This window comes from Saccopteryx bilineata, chromosome 2 (assembly GCF_036850765.1).
Source record: "Saccopteryx bilineata isolate mSacBil1 chromosome 2, mSacBil1_pri_phased_curated, whole genome shotgun sequence".
In the NCBI taxonomy this organism is placed as follows: domain Eukaryota; kingdom Metazoa; phylum Chordata; class Mammalia; order Chiroptera; family Emballonuridae; genus Saccopteryx; species Saccopteryx bilineata.
The window spans coordinates 246783617-246802927 of NC_089491.1; the positions used below are offsets into that span (position 1 = coordinate 246783617).

At 46.3% G+C, this 19311-nt stretch overlaps 1 protein-coding gene across 1 annotated transcript in view; it reads right to left on the reverse strand.

The window, feature by feature from the left end:
- The window catches only part of SORL1 (sortilin related receptor 1), a 137115-nt gene that overhangs the window by 94889 nt on the left and 22915 nt on the right, over positions 1 to 19311 (reverse strand). Inside the window, exons 3-6 of the mRNA XM_066259808.1 lie at positions 17159 to 17284; positions 10833 to 10994; positions 9188 to 9255; positions 3431 to 3611 (exon numbers count right to left, since the gene is read on the reverse strand). Of these exons, the coding sequence (XP_066115905.1) occupies positions 3431 to 3611; positions 9188 to 9255; positions 10833 to 10994; positions 17159 to 17284 (537 nt within the window). The remainder of the gene's footprint in view (positions 1 to 3430; positions 3612 to 9187; positions 9256 to 10832; positions 10995 to 17158; positions 17285 to 19311) is intronic.

A 19311-nucleotide genomic window follows, 5' to 3' on the forward strand; every position in this document is an offset into this window, starting at 1 on the left:
TGCGAAGTATAAAAAACTGCTTTTTCAAAAATGCACCCTGAAAACCGTTGTTTGTATTCAGTATAGGACCATAGGTAATGACGGACCTATTAAAAATGTGAAATGTATTACCCGCCTAAGAAAATAGTTCTCAGAAAAATAGGTATAACTTGCCTGACCTGTGGTGGCGCAGTGGATAAAGCGTCGACCTGGAACGCTGAGGTCGCCAGTTCAAACCCCTGGGCTTGCCTGGTCAAGGCACATATGATGCTTCCTGCTCCTCCCTCCCCCTTCTCTCTCTCTCTCTTTCTCTCTCTCTCTCCCTCTGTCATTCTCTCTCCTCTCTAAAAATTAATAGAAGAAAAATTTTAAAAAAAGGACTTAAAAAAATAGGTATAACTTCTAAAACCCCTTCTTAAATCAATAAAATTCTATAGCTATGTATAAGTAAGATGACTAGTTCAGGTCACCCTACATGAATCCTTATGAATATATGTGAATACACAGGTATCAGTGAAACACATATTTTTATGCTTTATATTTTTTCACTTCTCCTTACTGTGGTGGTTACATCTTAGAAAGGAGATATTTTTTCCAGCGATCTCCCAACCCAACATTCATTAAATGTTCTTAATGGCCGTTGCTGGGAGGCCTGAGAACTGGGAATATACACCAAGGCCAGTCTTACTCCATAAATGCAAAATCAAAGAATATAAAGGTCATAAAAAAAAAACCTCCAAACAAATCCATTCCACTTCCTTCTGGGAGAATTATTCCTAAGCCTGGAAAATTCAGGTTCAATCATAACTTATTCTTAGAGCTATTATATAGATGCCACCAAGAAAAATATCAACAACTACGGCATACGACTGGCTGTAAGATCTATTACAAGGCCCTCACACTTTTTCTTAAGAAGCCATGGGTCTTTGTTGATGTTGCATTGTTCTTTATACTTATTACAAAAGTAAAACAAGCTCATGAAAAGCATCCAACAGTGCAGGCAGGTACAGGTGAAATGAAACGACGCCCCACTCTAAAAGACTAGGGTTCTCCAAACATTGCCAGAGGGGCGGGAGTTTGGGAGATTAGGAGAAAAAGGTGAAGAACTTAAGAACTACCAATCTTGGTAATTACAAAATAGTCCCGGGGATGTAAATACAGCGTAAGGAATATAGTCGATAATATTGTAATAACTATGTATTGTGCCAGGTGGGTCCTAGAAATATCTATAAATTATATCATTGTCTAACTACTCTGCTGTACATCCGAAAGGAATATAAAATAATACTGAATGGCAACTGTAATAAATTTTTTTTAAAAGACTAGGGTCTCTTCCTTTTGTGCAACCACACATGGTCAGAAGTGCCGCGCTGGTTTCTCAGAGGGCTGCTGAAAGGGACTAGACCAGCTGCAAAGGGTACTGTTTGGCCCTTCTGCCTCTATCTCCCTAACTCCAGTAAAGAGCCGAAGGTTGGTACAGATGTTTTGGAACACAAGGGAACCTCGAGAGCGAGAATCATTAGTATGGATGGTAGAACAAAAAGATAGAGGCATGAGTCCCCAGTAACACCAAGACACCAACACAGCCCTAGAATGCCGACCTCCGGGCAGCACTGAGTGGGTAAGCCACTTTTATTTCTAGTCTGTTACGTGTAACCCAACACTATGCCAAATGGATACATGCGATTTTATTTTCCACATATAAATGAAGTCATGATGGAAATATTCTGCAACACAACTTTTTTCATTAACAGACTGTTCTACAATTTAACTTCTCTCATTAACAGTGTATCTTAGTATATTTTTCATTGAACAACTATTGGTGTGCATTTGGGTTATTTCCAGAAGCATCCTTCAATGAGCATACTTGTATATATTACCTCTTTCAGAAACACACAAGAATATGTGCAGGATGTATTCTCAGAACTCCTACATCAAAACTTTCATTTTTTTAAAAAAAGAATTAAGCGAGAGGCGAGGATGCAAGGAGGCAGAAAGACAGATTCCCGCATGCACCCCACTGGAATCTACCTGGCAAGCCCCCTACCAGGAGATGCTCTGCCCATCTGGGGCCAGTGCTCCGTTGCTCAGCAACCAAGCTATTTTAGTGCCTGAGGCAAGGCCATAGTGACATCCTCAGTACCAGAGTCAACTTGCTCCAACCAAGCCATGGCTGTGGGAGAGGAAGAAAGAGAGATAGAGAGAAAGAGAGAGAGAAGGAAGAGGGCAAGGATGGAGAAGCAGATGGTCGCTTCTCCTGTGTGCCCTGACCAGGAATCTAACCTGGTACTTCCACACACCAGGCAAAAGTTCTACCACTGAGCCAACTGACCAGGGCAAAATTTTCATTTTTGATAGATAGTATAAATGACCTTCCTGGAAGGCATACCAGTTAATACTAGCACACATAACTTCACCAACAACTAGGAAATATTTTAAATGTTTTAAATTATATGCCAATATAAAAGGATCTAGAATTTGATTTAAAAATTTTGTTTGTATTTTCATTTCTGATGAGTGAAAATAAATTAATATTAAGTACCTGAACTCCTTTACACAGGGCAGTTTAGTTGCAACTTATAACCTGATACAATTGCAACACAAGTCCTATTAAATCATTAACTCTGGTTTTGAATGAGCAAGAGCACCATTTCAGCATCTGGCTCTAACCCATCAAATCCAGGGGAAATTCTCCCAAAGGCTGAGAGCTGAGCTACTTACTGACAGCTGGAAGCTTAATTACTGCTTTTCTTAGAGTGTTAACTCCCACTAGCCAATGACTACACGTTCTATGAGGAGTGTAAATTAACATGAGCCCAAAACTCACAAATAAATCAACCTAAATTGAAAGGAAATCAGACAAACCCTGGGAGGTTAGCTCAATCAGCTGGAACGTCGTCTTGAGATGCCAAGGTTGCAGGTTTGGTTCCCGGTTGGGGAGCAACCAGTGAACGCACAACTAAAGTGGAAAAGCAAGTGAATGCTTTCTCTCTCTCTCTCTCCATCCCTTGCTCCCTTCTCTCTGTCTCTCTAAAACTCAATCAATAAATAATTTTGAAAATCTTTTTTAAAAAAATAAAAAAATAAATGAAATCAGGCAGTAGAATGAAAGAAAAACACCACTGAGGCCCACCCCTCCTTTCTGAGTTATTTTCATTAGGATTTCGAAGAAATATGTGCTTGTCAAGGAATCATAAAAAAAAACAAAAACAGATCCCTGCAGCCTAAAGACACACTGAGCGGGTGGGAGTCTGAGCTTCTCCCTGCCTCCATCTCCCAGGACCTGCCAGGCCTGCTGGGAGTGCTCCCTGCCTCCAGGACCCTTCCGTCAAGCTCCCCCACCTCCTGCGACCCAGGCCCTGCTTGTGCGAACTCAGCGGCCCGCTCCAAGAATGCCAAACCTCAGAAAGAACGCTTCCAAGCGGTTTACTCCTTAGCACCTTAAACTTACCACCACCTTTGTTGCAAACATGTACTTGTCCCGAAGCTGAAAGTCTCTCACTTCCTCGAGGACCACTTCCTGGTTCTCCCGAGACTGGAAGAAGTCTGTACTCCGGAAAACTGTGGAGTAGCCAGAGGGTTCGTGCCGTTCAACGTAGATGGTGTTTGGCTTGTCGTAGGGATCAATCCCCCTGAAAGAAAGAACAGTTCTCGGTATCATTGCCACATTTAGTCCCTGGAAGCACGGAAGTCCTGCCAGGCAGACAATCAGCTAGAACCTGGGGCGGCCACGCTGGGCTGGATAAACGCTGCCAGCAGCTCTCTTTGGTTGCTCCTCAACTCAGCACGGAGGGAGCGGGATTGGTAAATTGTTTTATGTTGTTCCTGTTGTTATGAAAATCATCGTGGGCTTCTGCTCAAAGCAGGCTCTGACCACGCTGGAGAAGAGCGGAAAGAACAGTAAAAGACGGAATGCTTTGGGATCAGTGGAGTCTGGTTTGAGGCTGTCACAAGTTTCTGGCCTCAGGTTGTAAGCCTCCGAGGAAAGAAGGAGAGCTTCCCCAGGGTGCTGCGTTCTCTGAAGAACAGCTCTGGAGGACACCACGGGAGAAACCAGCGCGCCTTTTCATTCTGCCTGCTTTTGTCACCGTCTGAGCAACCATGATTCACCCAGTGCAAGCTCACGTCCCGCAAGTCTCCTTCAGAAACACGGGGCTTGTTTCTTCCCCCGTGCTTCTGTCCACCCTACACGCCTCAGCAGGGGTGCCTTCACCATACACTCTGACTGCATCTCTCTTACTCATCTGGGGTCAAGTTCAAGTCCCCTCTGCCAGGAAGCCCTCCCCTAATGCTCTCTTCCTGCTCCCCACACTGGAAGTGTATCCCTACAGCACTCAATTTCAAGCCTTTTTCATGAGTTTTATATGAGTTTCAAACAAAAGAAGCAAATGGCTTTAGTTGGGTGGATTCCGAATTAGTCTCCTTACTTTATACTAGTACTTCTTATTATAATTCCACACTGAATTTATTATGTTACAATGCATTATGTTGTTCACCATAATTCACTTGTCTGAGATTTCTAGAGAGTATAGATGCCTTTAAAACCCATGTCTTATCATTCTTTTTATCCTACAGAGTTCCTACCAAAAGTGATGGCTGTGCCACTGGATCGATGAACCATTTTTACAGAGACTGTTACAAACTGAAAACTGTAGTGATGAGATCAAACTATGTTGGAGAAGGCTCTCTGAACTGCTGTTCCCCGAAACAAAGCCCACCTAATCTGCCCCAGGCTCCTACCTCCCACAAGAACACCAAGGCCAGGTAAACCAAGAGGGAAAAATAAATGAAAAAAGAAAACAAAAACAGAGTGAGGATGCAGTTACAAACCAAGGAGAGACACAAGGGTTTGTTATATAATTATCTTTGTAGAATTCCAGCATACGCTTTCGGAATAAATAAAGGTTATGATAGGAATTCCTTCAAGATGTACTGTCAAGAGCATATTCTAAGGAAAAAGAAAAGAAAAAAGAAATGAGAAAGAAACAGAGAGAGAAAGAGAAAGGAAGAGGAAAGGAAAGGAAATAGGAAGGAGAAAGAGAGAAAAGGATTTAAGAATAGTAAAATAAAAGACCCCTTTTCACAACGGGGAGGACAATGGTGGCCCCTCCCCTGGAGTCTTAGAATTAGGCACTGGAGACACCAGCGGCCTTGGTCCCGATGTGGGAGACAATGGTCGTCATCAGATGCGCTGTGTGCGGGTGTGGGGGACTGCTAGCACGTTCTCTTTTCTTCCACAACTAGAAGTACTAATTACAGTACTTCTTCTATTCTAGACAACATGCAAATTGAAACGAGGCTGCGAGATATTTTTTACAAGGGAGAGAGGAAGGGACCTCTATTCAGCTATTTTGAGATGAGCTCACCTCTATCAGTCCCTTCCCAGCCAAAACAGCAGCAGCCCAGATCTCAAAACAGAGCTGTGACTTTCCACCCGATTCAATTTCATGGTTCATAGGTGGACCTTCCATCTTTGAGAGCCACGTCCCCTACCAGTTCTTATACTTTGCAATCGCCAGCCGTCCCCTTCTTACACTCACTTCCTTTCCTCTTTGCCTTCATTTGGAAAGCCCAAGCCTTGTTCCATCTCTGAACATAGTCATCAGTCCTCAACTGGCCTGACCTGCTCTCACCTGCCTCCTCACAGCCCTTCAGTGAGGATGCTTCACAGGGTATCCCAGAGCCCAACCCCCACAGCTCCTCCCCGTCCTGTCTTGCTCATCTCCAGCTATGGATACCATAAATCATTGCTTTCCCACTCCCCTGCTGCTCCCAGGCTGCTAAGCATTGTGGAATAGCATATGCCATTTCTCACTGAGGAGTTAGATTACACGCTCACTTATTATGGGGAATCCTAAGGGAAAGTCCTTGAAATTCCTGAAAATAGGCTGAAATTCCCTGACACCATACATGTAATTATCTAAAAGAAGAGAAGCCAGCCCTATCCCCTAAAATACCTGCATGTTTGCGAGAAAGCAGAAGACACAACATCCTCATTCCCAAACATCAAGCACCTTTCTTTAGGAATCCAACTGGTTCCCTGAACAAGTAAAAGAGCAGCCTGCCCCTTTAAAATCCAAATAAAGCCCAAAAGAATTCAAATGGTACTCCTTGGGTAGAGGTTGTGCTTGGATGAGATTATGGTTATAATTTCACCAAGACTCTACAACCTCTGCCCAAGGAAATAACGACCAGGTCAGAAATAGCTGCCCTCCCTGAGAAGGAAGTTCCCTGAGCCCGAAGATGCTCAGCCGTAAGGTGCCTCCCTGTGCTCCCGCCATCTTTACAGTAAGTCCCCATGTTACAAACATCCGACTTACGTACTACTCGTACTTACAAACTGAGAGCCATAAGGGCTGTTGGTGATCAACTGCAGTTGGACATCAGTGAAAATGATGTCATAGAGTTACTCATCTCCCATAGCAAAGAACTAGCCAGTGAAGATTTTTTGGAACTAGAACAGCAGATGACAGCATTTAGGGAAGAAAACAGGGATCTAGAAACTCCAGAACCGAAAAAGTTTTCTGCAAAAGAGTTGGCTGATGCTTTTGGTCTCAGTGAAGCAGGAATGACAAAGTTAGAGGAGCAAGATCCTGATACACCAGAGCTTACCATACAGTTACCACAGGCCTGAGATGCTACAGGGCCATTGATCATGAGAAAAAGAAAAGCTCTGTACAAACCTCCCTTGATGCTACTTCAAGACACTGACTCCAGCAGCAGAATCAAACCCTGACTCGCCAACACTAGTCCCATCCTCTCCAACAAGTCCATCATCTTCTGCATCATCCAACATTATTTAAGGTTATATTTGAAAACATTTAAGTATTTGTATGTACAGAAAGGTAAAAATAAATATTACGTTAAGACAAACATCTAAGTTGCATATAATAGGTAAATGTACCTGTTCCAACTTACATTCAAATTCAACTTAAGAACAAACCTACAGAACCTATTTCATTTATAACCCAGGAACTGCCTGTACTGCCCTCAATTACTAAGAAAGCAATACCAACATGAAGACATTCTTCTTCAACAGCAGGCTAAACAAGAAGCACTGATGGCATCACCATCTTCTTTCATTAAATGCCATTGCATTTAATGAAAACTAAAACAAAGTGAAAAATATAAGTAAATACATACAACTCTCTCTCTTATCACAAAGGACTAATCTCAATATATAAAGAGCACTGGGAAACTAATAATGAAACAACTATGAATCCAAGAGAAAAACACACGTTATCACCAAAAAGATATAAAAATGAACCTGAAGCAGGTTAAAAGTTGTTCAAAATCATTCATAATAAGAAAAGTGCTACTTAAAACTACACTGAGATACTATTTCTTTCCCAACACATGTGCTGTGGAGAGAGGCACAAATCGATGTCGTGGAAATTAGTACAAAACTTGAGACTTTCTATAGAAAATTTGCCAATCTCTACAAAAAGCTGCAGTTTCAACATTTCGTTCACCAGGGATATATCAGTACACAAAACTGACAAAAGTCCCTGCCCTTGTGTGGCTTTTATTTCGTAAAGAAAGAAAAGACAAATAACAGGCATAATAACGGCACAGTAGACTAGGGTAAGTGCTATGTGAAAACAAAATAGATCAGGATACAGCAGATTGGGAAGGAGAAGAGAGCCTTTGCCATTTTAATAGGCTCCTCAGGCTAGACCTCATTTAGGAGCTGTTATTTGAGCAGCCTTGAATGAACGTAAGGGAGTAAGCAGCACACATATCTTTAGAAAGAGCATTCTAGGCAGAGAAAATGACAAATGCCAAGTGCCTGTAGTGGGACTGTACCCTGGCATTTACTCTGAGAGAAATGATGATGCACACACAGTAAAGGGTTCAGAGCAGAAGAACATGATCTGACCTGTTTTGAACAGGGTCATCTGGCTCTGTGCTGAGAACAAGTTGTAAAAGGACAAGAGTGGAAGCAGGAAGCCAGGTGGAGGACTGATAAGCAACAATGGTGGCTTGGGGCAAAGTAGTCCCTGAGAAGTAAGTCCTGGGCCTATCCTAAAGACGGGGCCAACAGGACTTCCTACTGGCTTGAATATGAAGTAGGAAATGAACATGGAATCAATGAGGACTCAAACTTGTTGGTCTGAGAAACTGAAAATGGAAATGGGGAAGATCATCATTGGGTCTGATAGGGAGCGCTAAAGATCAAGAGTTAACTGGGTAGATATCAAGTCTGCTATGTGGACAGAGGTTGGGTGACCCACTGACCCAGCAGGGCTGCTCCTGGGCACTTGCCTGCACATGTACAAGCTCAAGTATTCCAGTTCATGCGCTACGCCCCTGTAACAGTAAAAGATCAGAAGCCACCAGGATCAGAAACAACTGTAAGTTAAAAACCCCTGCTGGTTTCACTTTCCTTCTCAGAAACCTACAACGGCTTCCCATCGCTTTCAGAGTTCAGTCCAAATTCCTTTGCCGAGCACTACAGATTCAGATACTAACATCCCTCTCCAAACTTGACCCGATGCACTGCCCAGAGATAAGGCTCAGTGTTTTGCACCCAAGCTCCACACTGCCTCACCTGTTTCTGGCTGTTCTGTCCCTGCACACCTCCTCACAGAGCCACCCAACCTGCTGTGTCTGTCCTGGGGCTGTCGACGACCCGCCCGCCTGGGAAGAACATGTGCTTCCTCTGCCTTCTCCTGCTATGCCCGTGTCTCCTGAGCTTTCATAATGTGTGTTGAGTGCAAAAAGTCTTCCTTCTTTCCTGAACCGCAATCTCCTTAATAACTCTATCCATAAATTAGTCCATGTTACATACCTTAAAGCATGTTTAGTATCTTTATGTATATAAATTTATATATATAAATTTATAATGCATATTTAGACATTCATAAATATACATTATAAATTTAAAAAACTGGTATTATATAGAGAAAAATCCCCACTTCCTCTGATACAATGCTCTCAAAATGAAGGTCTTTAGAAACTCTTATACAAGAGTTCCGGGGGGTTCCCTGGTGGGACTGACACACGCAAAAGCTTCTTTGTCATCCACTCCAATGAGTCTGCTATACTTGCAGTTCTAATTCCCAGGTCTGGAAATTATACTTCCTGAACCAAAATGTTTCACATTTAAGGCAAGGGCAGGTTTGTCCACCATGAAGGAGCTAAAACTAAAAAAAAAAAAAAAAAAAGGAAATGATGTCATTCAAATTTCTTAGATGACACAACTTACCAAGAAAAGGATTTGACATGTTCCTGAATCATGATCCAGGTCTGGCCAAAGTCATCTGACTTCCATAGCTGCAAAGAACAAAGAGACGAGAAGTGGTCAGGAAGCGAGAAACAGGCACCATTGGGATGGCACTGCCAAACTCCCACTGAAATCCCCCCTTAAATATGGGCTGTCTGTGAAGACCAGCCCCAGGATCACCACATCCAATTTGGTGACTCCAAATGCAAACAAAGGCAGGAAGGGAAAGACAGATCTGCACCTCGATGGTCATCTCCATGAGTGCTAAGGTCTCAACAGAAAGTGGAAGGAGAAATGATGGTGACTTGTCTCATACTAATGGATTATCAGAAATATCAGACTCAAGAATACCCCTCGAATGATGGTAAAAACAAAAGGATAATCCTTAGTGCTTCTCACCTGGAAAAGCGTCCTTAAAAAGACACAATGGCCACAGTGACTAAAGCTGAATGGAGAGGACACTGGCTAAGTACAGAATCAAACAGTTCCAGAGAACCAACTGAATACACTGGGTATGGCTGAGTAATTAACTGGCCAAAGCCCCTCAACTCACAAAGACATAACCTGAGGCTTCCTCTGGCCTTGGCAGCCTTGTATTAAGAAACAGTAAAGCTTGACCTGCAGTGGCACAGTGGACAAAGCATTGACCTGGAATGCTGAGGTCGCAAGTTCAAAACCCTGGGCTTTCCCAGTCAAGACACATACGAAATGCAACTACTACAAGTTGATGTTTCCCATTCCTCCACCACACGTTTACGTGCTTCTCTCTCTCTCTCTCTCTCTCTCTCTCTCTCTCTCTCTCTCCTCTCTTTAAAACTAATAAATAAAATATTTTTTAAAAAAAGCAGTAGACCGAAAATAACAATAATCCACCTACAGGGGTAAACTGACCCCACCCACATTTAGGTTACTCCCTAAGCTAAGACATGTGAAGGTAAACAGATCATGTTTTGGCTAAACAACCTGCAAACAAAAAGATGTTCCAAGGTTATTCTGAGCAAAGTCATTCAAAACTCATCATAAAATCAATGCTACAGGACCTACAGGTTTCACAGGATTATGCCAAACCAATTCTTGACTTGGCAAGTGTTGACCTTGAAATATAAATCCTCCTCAGGGTCTTTCTCCTCATAGTTCACCTTTCCTTCAAATTTGGATTAAAGGAGGAAAATACATTTACATTATATGCACGCAAAGAAGAGCATTTGTGTTAATATATAGTACCAATAAATGGTAGGCAATAGCAGTATGTTTAAGGCAGAGGACAGAAAAGGTACAGGAGGCCCCAGCAGAGCTCAGACTCCAGACTTCTGTACCTGGCTCTCTCGGATTAATTTCCAGAGCCTAACAAAGGTGCATCTGCACCAAAAAAAAAAAAAAAATAGCATCGTTATTTAAGTAACAGAGCCTGCCAAGTGCTACACACAGCTCTCTGGCCGGGATGCAGACTGAATTGAAAGTGCAGTGGGATATATTTTTCCTTAGCCATAGAAAGTGAAACAGCTACAAAGGCTGAGCCTGCGAGGGAGAAGGGAGGGGCCAGGGAGAGGTCACTCAAAGGACACCAAGTCCACAGAGACAGAGGGCAGAACAGAAAGCTCTGGCTGTGTTCCGGAAGCTCTCTTACCTGCTTGTTGGGGTGAGACCTGTCAAAGCCCAGGAGAAGGTTGGAGGCCTTACTGTGCAGAAGGAGGTCAGCTGCCCGGAATGGGATGGAAAAGCCTTGGATAGTGTTGCAGAAGTCGAATGTGATCCAGAGGTACTGGGCATAAGCGTCGGCAAAGATGTACTGCAAGAAAAACCAGGTGAGCTCAGAGCCACCCCACACCCCTTATTAACCAGTGTTTGGTGCTTGTGCATGCAGGAGCCAAACAGCACCAACCAGGGCCAAGGGCTTGCCAGGCCTCCACACAGCTTTCCTGGCATCTCCTCTCCTAGCAACAAAGAGATGCCGTGGCACCACAAGCAAGGCTCAGCGAAGGAAGGGGTGCAGGATGGGCTGGCAGGGGAGCCCACAATGCACTGGTTTAGCCAGGGAATGAAGCTAGTCAAGCCTAGTTTTTCTTCCCAACGACTTAGCCGCTCCCACTGCCTGGTGAGACACTTGGTCACCATCGAAGGGTGGCTACTGAAAGCTGGAGCAGAGGAGTCCTGTTCTTCAGACTGGCTGCACATGGATGGGGTTGCTGTCCATGTTCTGACATGCCCTTCCAGGGAAACCCCTAAATGCACACCCACCTGGGAAAACCAGCTGCACCCTCCTGCCGCTACGCCAGGTGAGACGAAAGCTCTAGGCACCAAGCTGCAGCCAGGGCTGGCAGACCCACCCTGAAGCCCAGCAGGAAGGAGCTCTGCCAACCGAGGGCCTCACCTTATTTTGCTTCTGCACAGCTGAGTGACAACTTGGAACAAGTTTGGCTAGAGAAGGACCGTGCATTTAAAGAATTTTTGCAGGGAAAGGATGGAGGCAATTGAATTTAACACTGCATATTCGCCGTGGTTCAGACACGGGGCGGGACACACTGAAGACCCGAGATCCCTCCCCTTAAGTAGCTTAGAAGCTAATGTGAGAGAAAGACATGTCCACAGCTAGCGATAATTCACAGGAAAATGAGATTAAAGAAGAAACCACAGTCAGTCCTATGAAAGCAAAGACTACAGATTAGTTATGCTTTGGGAAAACAGCAATGACTACATGTAAGATTTGGGCCCTGAAGGGCAGGAAAGACTTCGACAGGGAAAGAACATTCCAAGTCCAGGGTAGTCTGAGTTTGGGAACAAAGGAAGGGGAAAACATATAATATATATACCCCACGGGTTTGATGACAGTTCTTGAGAACCTGAGGGAAACGACTAGAAAATAATTTTTTGCATAACTGTGTTCCCCAGAAATGACTTAGCCCATCCTCCTGCTCAGAAACTACTTCACAGTTATTGGGGGAGGGAGTGTTCTAAACTTTGAAAAGAAATCTATCCCATGGCTTCCTTCCATTAGTTTCATGTTTTAGAATCTAAAAACCATGCATCCAGTCATAGAACTTACTGTCGTTCATGATAATAGTGAACGTTTTTCAAGAGCCCTTACTATGTGCCATTGACTGCCCTAAAAGTTTCGCATGCCTCATCTCACTTAGTGTATGTATTTAGCACTCACGGTAATCCAATGCGTTAGACATTATTATCTCCTCTTTTACCAATGAGGTTATCAAAGCCTAGAGAGGTTAAGTGGCCAAGGTGACCCAGGGGGTAAGCAGCATTTTACATCAACATCTGCCTGGTTCAGAATGTATCTCTTAACAGTTCGTCAATCTTTTCTTCCAACAAACAAGGCAACATTTTCTGAGTTTAATTCACAGGTCTTACCTCACACTAGCGGACTCATTTATATGCATTCTCTGTTCATTTCACTTCTTTTACTTGAAACTCTCTTTCTCTTGCTTTCTGCAACATCGTCCCATCTCAACTCGCCGTCACCCGCCCCGGACCATCATCTCCGTCCTTGACTCTCTTTGGCTGGCTCTTTCGTCCTTGACTCTCTTTGGCTGGCTCCTTCGTCTTGGTCCCCTCCCGACCCTCACACAGCCTCGGCACTCCTCCCGCCTTGGCTGATGCGTGGTTTATCTTTCCACAGAGCTTCAACTGCTGCCTTCCGGAACAAGCGCTCCCTGACTGTCCAATCGACTGTCTAACCCTGACTTCCCCCTCTCCCCTCAGCGCCTCCACTCTGACGTGCCAGGATATTTCACCAGGTCCGAAACGGAACTCTGACACCTTCCCACCAGAACCCAATTCTCCCTCCCCGTGTCCCACGTCCTAACCACACACACTTTCTCCCAGCCCCACAACTCACAACGGGAGTTGGGTTTTCACTCCACTGTCTTCCTTTGCCTCTCTCTCCCTTTCATCCGCCACCGACCCTGCTAGGTGTTCCTTTAAAATATTTTTCACAATCCCTGCCTTTCTTTTTATTCTTAGTGCTCAGCCCATATCCCTGCTAACCAGAGGCAGATTAAGATCGGTTGAGGTCCTGGGCACAGAAGAAAATATTGAGCCCCTTTAAAAAAAGAGAGAGAGAGAGACAGGGAAAATAAAAATACATGTGAACCATATTTTTAAATAAATAAAAATATTAAAAATAAAATAAAAAATATTATGTACTATTAATGTTAAAATTGCACATATGAAACCAAACTTGGTGTCATTAGAAAAAAAAGCGTCAAGTTGGAATTTTGCGGGGTGTTTCAGAAGTCGGGGCCCAGGGTGCACACGGCCCGGTGCGCCATTGTTAAACCCGCCTCTGCTGCTAACGACTATCAGCAAAGCTGGGACTAGGCACTGGGTTTTATTCATCCTCCTGTCTTCTAAGACCTAGCAGGATGGGGAATACTTCGAGGGTGATATTAGGTTTGGTTGAGGAACTGGGCTACTTCCTACTGACAGGACCACAGCGATTCACTTTCCAACTCTCCTCTGATCGCTCCCTTCAATCCATCCTGCTTATTTCTAAGACACGCTTCCCTAAGAGACGTTATTCCCAGTAACTCCCCTACTCAAAGATTCCTTGGGCTCCCTACAGTCTCTGAAGCAAAAAGCAAATGCCTCCATCTCCAGACAGGAGTCTGATGAGTATCACGAAGCACGTGGTGCAAACCCTCCAGCCGAGGAGCGCATCTCCTCACCGCCTTCTCAGAAATTGCATACTGGCACCTTGCAGTCTCTGCCCACGCCTTTCTCCTTCTCAGGGGTTTCCCCCCAGCTCTACTCTAGCCACTGAAATCATGCCTAGGCTTGACACTCCATTTCTAGCACAAAACACCCCAGAGAGCCTTTACTTCCCTGCTCACACCTTACTCAATGCCCCCCACCCCGTTCCAACTAACTGCGGGCTCCATCTCATCAGTAGGCATGTTCTGTAGCCGTGTCACATGTATGTGTGTTTTAGGAAGCCACAGGACGTCCTCCTCTGCTTTTAAGATCCTGTACTTCCCTGGCTGTCATGTCTGCTCAAAGCCGACCCACAGATTTGCCAGCAGAGCTGACTCTCGGGTGCTTTCTCAGCTCCGCCATTTCGGCCGTGTTCCTCCACAGCCCGGGCTCCACAGCCCCGTCTGCAAACACAGAATATTCCAGAGGGGCTGCCTCCCGTAGCTCAAAGCTGTTTCCTGTGACTATACGAATACCTCTGGAAAGAGAGCAAAATAAGCAACAGCGTAAGAGCCTCTCTCCAGTGTTAGTGCAGAACCACAAACACAGCGAAAGGGGGAAGGGCAGAGTGATAAAGGAACGTTATGTCCAGCAGGTGAGAACCGAGGGGGAGAGAGCTGCTCTGCAGTTGTACCCAGGACCAGCTCTCGCCCTGCGGAGGGTGTGAAGCCTCGCCTGCACGTTCAGTGACCTCTCTGAAAGGGCCCAGACATCTCCAGACACCGCCGACAGGCCGTGGGGCTGGCGGAACGGCAGGTGCCTCGCGCTGCACGCTGGTTCCGGAGTCAGCACCGGACGGAGGAGGAGGAAGTGGGGCTGCAAGCCAGTGCGAAAATAGACCCGCAGGCCCCATGAAGCATACCACTCCTTCACCCTCACCAGGCAGTCCCTGGACCCCAGCTGCTGGCCTAACCAGCACCCTCTTTCCCCTCCCCCGGGCACACATCCCGCAGCCTTCCACCCGGCCCTTTTGTGACACGGTGACTTTTCAGAGCAGATGCCAACAGTCACTTCGACCATTTCAAATCACGCTCCTCGACAGACCACCTAGCAGGTGATCGGCCGCGCCCGGGACCCTGGCGCTGACAGCCATGCACCAGCCTCCTGCGATTAGTCTCAGGAAGTGGTAGGTCTGGCAGAGCACACAGCCTTCCCAGGGACAAAGGCAAAAGTAACCAAGATAATCAACAGAAGAAGAGTCATCATTTCCTTCCTGAGAAGTCTGGGGCAGGGGAACAGCCTCCTCTGGGGAATTAGAAACTCAGCCCAGAAACCTCCAGCCGGCCCCAGGCCTGGGCCCTACTGTCACTAAGTTCTCCAAGAAGGTGACCCCTCTTCACGCTCCCCACCAACTCCAAAGCATGTGCACCTCAGCCGTGAGCAATGAGATGCACGTCTCCTCGAGGCAGAGCAGCACTGAGGCTGCAGGTCCATCTCTCCCCTTTCCCCTCATAGTATCACCTCATTGTAATCATCCTGGTTTCTCCTGCCTTGCCCCATTGTCACGGCCCCTGCCTGGCTGCTTCTCCGGACCCCACACTCACAAAGCCCCTTACCCTCTGCCTGTGCTAAACGTCCCTCTAAAAGCCCAGAACATCATCTTTCCTGTCTTCTGACTTTGGAGGTGCAGGCTGAGCAGCTGCTCACCACAGCCCATGACAAGAAGGAAGGAAGACGAACCCTGCTCAGAGACATCTGTGCCCTGTGGCCGGAAGTGCAGAAGAGGCAGGTGGAGCTGAAAACGAAGATTCCAGAGAGGCAATTCCAAACCCCCAACGTAAGCACGTGTTAACTCTAGGACGGCGTGTAAAATTAATGGTAATAATAGATAGGTACAGCCTGACCTACTGAGCAATCCAAGTGTTATCTGATTCTTGGGAGGCAGTGGGCACCCCTATGTATCCACGGAGAGACGGGAGCACAGCCAGCCAGCTGAAGCCTGGGCAGGGCTCCTCACCTCACAAGAGGGACTTGTGAGTCTCAAGCGCCAGGCCTGCCTGGCCAAAGGGGGAGGGGCTTCAGGGGGGTAGAGAGAGGGCCACCAGTCTTATCTGCACAGCCAATTCCCCCCAACACCTTTTCCTTGCTTTGCATCACAGGGATAAAAATTGTTCTGTCACCTGGAGTTAGGTAACTGCTGCTCCACTTTGAGGTCCTTAAGCAGGGCTGACATTTAACCAATATGTACCAGTAATGACTACTCCTGTTGTTTAAAAAAAAAACTGTTCCTGTGCCCCACTCCCCTGAAACCCATGAGTGGTCCCTCCTAAAGCTTCGGTGGGTGGCCAGGCTTCTTCCCCAAGACCTCCCCCCCACACAATCCAGCAACTCAAAGGTTTACGCCTCGCCCAGCAAGGAGCCTTCGGGACCCAGCTCCTCCAGACAGTTCTGATCGTCAGTGCTATTCTGGTGGCAAAATATTTTGAGAACAGCCTCTGCTAACAGAGCACGGGAAGTGCAAGAAGCCAGCACGGGGGTACCTGTGGATCGCCCTCTCTTGCCCCTTGCTGGGGGAGCAGAGACCAGCACATATCCTCGCCTGAGAAAACTTTTGCTACTAAGGCATCTCAGCATTCTTAGAAGCGGCCATCCTGGCCTGGAAATGAGCCAGGAACCATGAGAGTGGGGACAGAGGCTCGAGTACAAATCTCCCAGAGCTGGAGCTCCTGCACAAACAGGAAAGCCTGGTGGGGGGCCGATGCCTGCACCCCTTGCCATCTTCCCTGCATCCCTTAGGCCAAACTGTGGAGGGTTCCCCCGCAGACACCAGCCCCAGGCCAGCCAGCTGGGAGAACAAGTCAGGAGCCGTGCACAACCTGCTGCCTCGGGTTCCTGTCCTACACCAGCGGGGGTTGGAGGGAGGAGGCCGATGGTGCCGGGAAAACCGAGTTCAGCAGCCGCTCTGGAAGACCTGGATTAGACTGCAAGATAAGTCCCGGGGCCTGGCTACCATTTCTACCACCTATGAATGGAGCGATTTATTAGTTGGCAGATTTTCTGTATGTTGCTTGTCTAGAAATTCTGCCTGGCAGACACCTGGCGCGCTTGATCATGTACAATTCCACCCCGAGAGCTGTCCTCTGACAAACTCCCAGGGTGACAGGAAAACAGTTGCTGGCCACCAGTCATGCTACAAAGGTGGCAAAGCCACTCCATGTCCCAGCCCCCCTCCCCCAAGTGCAACAACCATCTTCCCAAAATACAGCCGCCCGAAGCCAGCACCAGCGAGTGGGCCCGCTGCTTCCTTACGCGCTTGTTGTCTGCAGGACTGTGGTAGAACTGGGCAATCACGGCTTCGCTGCGGTTTCCCTCACCGAAGTTGAACTTGTCTGAAATTTTCTGAAACGATTTCCCATAGTCGTAAGACACGTACACCTGGAAGAGGGAGGAGAGGGAGGAAAAAGAAAATAGTGAGAGATGCAGCAGCGAGGCCTGTCACTTTCAAACGTCCCGCCTACACTGTGGCCCGGATCCTGACCATGGCGTTCCAATAGGTCCCTGGATACGAACAGGTATCCCACAGAGAAGAAGCAGGGCACCTCTGTCCGTCCCCAGGCACGTGGGGCCGAAGGCGCAGGAGCGGGGCAGCCACCGCTGCCTGGAATACACAGGCCTCTCTTCCGAGGCCAAAAACCTCCCCGGAGAGGAAGACAGGGCCCTGGAACAATGAGAGCCTCTTCCGCACGGCAGACTTAAGTGATTTAACAAATTACATCCGGAGGCAGACAGAATGCGGTTGTCTAAGGGGACGGGATTGAGAATTTGTTTTGCCATCTGTTGAAATGTCCCCAAAAGGTAATCTAATTCCTCATGCCTCTACTGGGAAGTGCTCTTCTTACAGCATTCCAGAAGCTAGAAAAAGAAAATCCTCGCAGATCTTCAAAAGAGGATCCCAAGAGATAGAAAAGAAGGAGCGCTAAGAGGCCCCAGTTGGGTCACTCAGTTGGTTAGAGCATCGTCCCGATACACCACGGTTGCGAGTTTGATCCCCGGTCAGGGCACATACAAGAATCAACCAATGAATGCACAACTAAGTGGAACAACAAAATTGATGCTTCTCTCTCCCTCCCTCTCTCTCTCTAAAATCAGTAAATAAGTATTTTTTTAAAGGGAAAAAGAGTGCTGAGAGATTAAACATGTGCAGATATTAACTCCATGGGTACCAGACCTCTTCCCCAGCACTCCCGTGTCCCGATTCTGTGCTCTGGGCAATTCTAAACACCAGAGCTGCCACAGGACCCGTGCACGTACCAACAGTCTTCACTTCTGCTTCTGGGTTTCCAGCTACCCAGTAACCAGAGTAATAAAATCTAAGCTCTGGCTGAACAGCTCCCTTGGTTAGAGCATTGGCCTGAAGTGCAGAGGTTGTCAGTTCGATCCCCATTCAGGGCACGTACAGAAGCAGATTGATGTTCTTCTCTCTCCCCCCCCTTTCCTCTCTGACTAAAAGAAAATAAATAAATAAATGAAAAATAAAACCTAAGAAAGACTGTCACCAATGCCAGATACTGCACCAATGCCTTTAAATAAATGAGCTCAGGTAACTCTCACCACAACCCTATGTGGCAAATGCAATTATGAAAATCAGTTTCAGAGAACATAATGGGGGCTCATGAGATGAGTTACCTGCCAAAGGAAGGACAGGGTGAGTGGCACTGTGGGACCCTGACCTAGGCTGCCCACCTCCAGAGCCAAAAATCGGAAAGCCATTACACCTCGGGCCATGGATAGTGGAATGGAAATTGTCTAATATTTGTATTTTGTACCTAGACTTTACTATCTGGGCAATAGGAATATAATTAATAGAATCAGTGGGTTAAAAACAAGCCTGACCAAAGACTACAATATTAATAATAACTGAGTTAGAACTGGGATAAGAATAAAAGGAAAATGACAGGTGAATTCCAAGAAAAATGGATACCCCTAGACTAATTCCAGAAAGTGTATTGCCTCCACTGCCCTTTGCTTCAACAGCAAGCATGTTTGAGGTTTTTACGTGAACCAGGCACCAGACACAAAAGCCGTGGCCTTTACACACAATGCAAAAGTCAATGTTTATAAAGAACTCCCATTTTAACAATCAACTAAACAAAGTATACACCAAGGGAACTGAGAGCACGCCCCAGTCGTTAATATTTTTATTAGCTGTCAAGGTCACAAGAGCACAGATAGAGCCTCTGCCAATACCTAGGTTACCGTGGAAGAAACCCTATTAGGAACACACACGAAAATGCAGCATGTGTTCCTGGCATCCAAACACGCAAGAAGGACTACCAGCTGAGCAGAGTCCGAAATCCAGCAGGCTGAGAGTTCCCAGATAATTAGAGTGGGTAAAAGGCAGAGCGGTACATTCTCACATCTATCCTCCTGGCCAAGAATGGACAGTAGCAGTCCCTCTTAGC